At 39.4% G+C, this 3,323-nt stretch overlaps 1 protein-coding gene across 1 annotated transcript; it reads left to right on the forward strand.

Moving 5' to 3' along the window:
- Nucleotides 1-963: 963 nt before the first annotated feature.
- On the forward strand, nt 964-2,999 carry LOC145769658 (uncharacterized). The gene is made up of 2 exons (XM_082581325.1): nt 964-1,091; nt 2,142-2,999. Exons 1-2 carry the CDS (start codon nt 1,066-1,068, stop codon nt 2,518-2,520), a joined length of 405 nt encoding a protein of 134 aa, XP_082437451.1. The 5' UTR covers nt 964-1,065; the 3' UTR covers nt 2,521-2,999.
- The last annotated feature ends 324 nt before the right edge of the window (nt 3,000-3,323 follow it).

Consider the following 3,323-nt stretch of genomic DNA (forward strand, 5'->3'; position numbering starts at 1 on the left):
TGAGTTACATTACCCTGTCGTGCTCAAATGCTGTGACAGCACAATAGCTAGAACGTGTTATTCACATGTTTGTTGATCGGCCCCTTCAAATTATTACACATTTGCGAAACTCTTAAATAAGCCAGTTTTATCTTAAACTTTTATCACAATTTAGAGCTGAAATACGCTCAGAATGCACCTAATCAAATGTGATTTTTCAAAGTTTCTGGGGGAGGCCCCCCAGACCCCCCGCTGTTGAATTCTCCTTTGGCGATCACGCAGCACCCCCATTTATAAAACTCACCAGCCGCCATTGTCTGCGTCAGTGATTCAAATCCTATACAAGTATGCGAAACAGCCAGAATTAAGCTCTCAAAGATGCTTTCTCAGTCTGAGGATAAAGGTTACCCCAACCAATCAAACCATTGCAATGATCACATATGCTGTAGTAGAAGAGCCGATATGATTGCTCTCTACTGGTTGTTTGGGGTAGTCTAGATTGGTTTGATGTCATCAAACACATTCTTAGGCTCAAACGGCAACTGTCAAAACATTAGTTGGTTAACGCGTGACTTCTGGAAAGAAGAAGCTTTAAATGTGACCTGACTGCAAAGTAGGCTGATCCTAAGTTTTCTTTTTCTTTTCATATTCTTGTACGTTGAAATAACGTAAAAGTGAGAAAGAAACGTGTTTAAAAAATATAACTCAATTGAAATTTGCGCAATTTTAATTTTGCTTGGAGGTGCAACTGCAATCTTAATTTTAAAATTGCGCAAATCGTTTTATGTGAAAACGTATTTCATTGCAAGGAAGGCTTTGCGACACAACTGAAAAAAAAAGTTTGTTAGGCGTGATTCCAAAAATTTTTTGACCACGTTAAATTTAAATCTTGCTTGGTTAGTTGGCTGGTAGTAGGCCTACGTGTTCCTTTATTCAAGCCATGTGCCAAAGCGGACAATAATCTGCTGTAGCAAGAGTAAGATCATGCACTAAAGTAAAGACCTTTGTTAATACTTCAGTGTTTTTCAGTGAAAGAAATATTTTAGTTTCCTGTTTGAATTGTGTAATTTACAACAAGTTTAAGAAATGGAACTGAAGATCGTCTACTTTTGGTGAGTGCAGACTTGAGGGATTATTTGAAATCATAAAAACAAGATGGCTTTTGTCATTTGTTTCAATACCATAAGTTAAAGTTGCCGTAAATGCACGCTAGTGGACAAGAACAAATGTTTAAACGACACCGGCTGGCGGCTGCAAAGTTTAATAATTTTTAAATTACTTGAAAGTGCCGTCCTCCAGGCGGACCGCCCCGGGCGGCACGTTTGGGGGGCGGCACTTTCAGACAGGACGTTTTTTTTTTTTGTTGATAATGCAAAAGTACATGGAAAATAAAAGCAAACAGAATGGCAACGTTCAAAACAGTGACGTAGCCAAAGGGGAGGAGGGGTTTGGGGGTTACAACCCCCCTTTGGCACGCATGTGACGTCACGATATTGAGAATGATGCTTTCAGTCTCTATGTCTCTAAGACAAAGTTTGCCTAATTTTAAACGAAACTCCATTAAAAGAGCGAGTTTTGCCAATACCAAACATTCAAATATCTCAGCCAGGAATTAGCAACAAGAAAACATAGAGACTTAGCTTTATTAAGTTACCGAAAAATTCCCAAGAAAACATGGTCTTATCCTTTTGCTATGCCACCGGACAGCACCATTTTACAGGAATATTTATACTAGGGGATATATACCCACATTTTTGTTGAAAATGCTCTCAGAATGCACCAAATCCAAAGTAATTTTTCAAAATTTTCTGGAAGAGGTCCCCCAGACCCCCGCCGCTGGGTGTCGTTTTTGGCAAGGACGCCGTCAGGCTTGGCCCGGCGGCCCTTAAACCCCCCCCCCCCCCCCCCTTTCAAAATTAGTGGCTACGCTACTGATTCAAAACATACAATAACTCCACTTTAAGTCAATTAAAAAAATTTCATTTTCACATGCTTTTTCTTGAAGGGGCAGCAAAAGCTGAATCAGCCCCGGGCGGTACATTCCCTAGCTACGCCACTGTGTCCAGGTTATAGATTGTTTCACAATTTAGGCTATATTAAAAAAGTATGGACTGCACTGAGCAGAGACTTCATCAATCGTTAAGTTGGTAATTAATTTGCAGGTTGATTTGCTTCTCTCAAGTCAAACTCGACGCTTCCAAGGAAATTGAGACCACATGCAATGGAATTAAGTGTGCGGCCACGCATGTCTGCGAAGAAGGGCTGTGTGTTTCCGAGTATGATTCTTACAAATTGTGCGGAAATATTATTTGTCCGATTGGTAGCATCTGTGAAAGCTCGAAATGCGTCGACAAAATTCTTCCGTGCATTAACGAGGCTTGTCCCGTTGGAAGGATATGCAAAGATGGCGATTGCGTTTTCCAGATGCGAGGATTGTGCGACGGAGTTGTATGCCTGGATGGGGCCAAATGTGTGGAAGGGGCCTGTTTTGATTGGACCTTGAACGGCGACATTAGTGAAGATTCCGACATGGCTTATTAAACCAATAACAGCAGCAAAGTTTCAATTTGCGCTACAAAGACAATACTTTTTACAAGACAAATTTTCAAAGTTCGGTTGCCTACCTGTTTCAATGCTTTGAAGGTCATGTGAGATCTAATCGGTTTTAATTTTTTAATGCTTATCAGCCACTTCGAGCTACTGCATTTTCCGGCCATAAAGCTTATATATCTGCTCATTTTATTTCTATATCTTATGCAAATTCCTTTAATCGTTTCGTTTCCATTCGATTTATTTTAATACTGTTTTTTTTTTAGCTGAGCTTCAACTTAATTATTGACTTCTGTTGTAGCCTATGCCTAATGGTAGCAGAGGTTGAAAGCTGCCACAAACATTTGATTTTATGAAATTCAATATTAATTGACTTAACTTTTCTGTTATGAACTCATTTTGTCATTTTTTGATGTTCCACTGATTTTCATTGGTCATAGGTGACATGGTGTTTATTGATGGTGACACTCTGCATGGTGCAATAAATTTTTCGTGCAGTATTAAACATATTTTCTTTGCAAATGATATAGAGCAGACAATGAAACTTATAAAAATGGTTGGTTGGTTGAAAATTCAACGCAAACTCCTACACAGCCAATAAACAAGGCTGTAAGATAGGCTAAAATTCGAATAAAAAACGATAAATTAGCCTATATTGTCTTGACAGTTAAAAAATTATTCGAATATTTTTATGTGCAAATGTTCAATTTAACCGGCCCTGCGTCAAAAGCCTCAAGATCAAGCGGCGCTGGTTCGACTCGGGGTGTGCGCTTGAGCAACGCACGTTAAGGACT

Source organism: Aplidium turbinatum, chromosome 4, assembly GCF_918807975.1.
Source record: "Aplidium turbinatum chromosome 4, kaAplTurb1.1, whole genome shotgun sequence".
Classification (NCBI taxonomy): domain Eukaryota; kingdom Metazoa; phylum Chordata; class Ascidiacea; order Aplousobranchia; family Polyclinidae; genus Aplidium; species Aplidium turbinatum.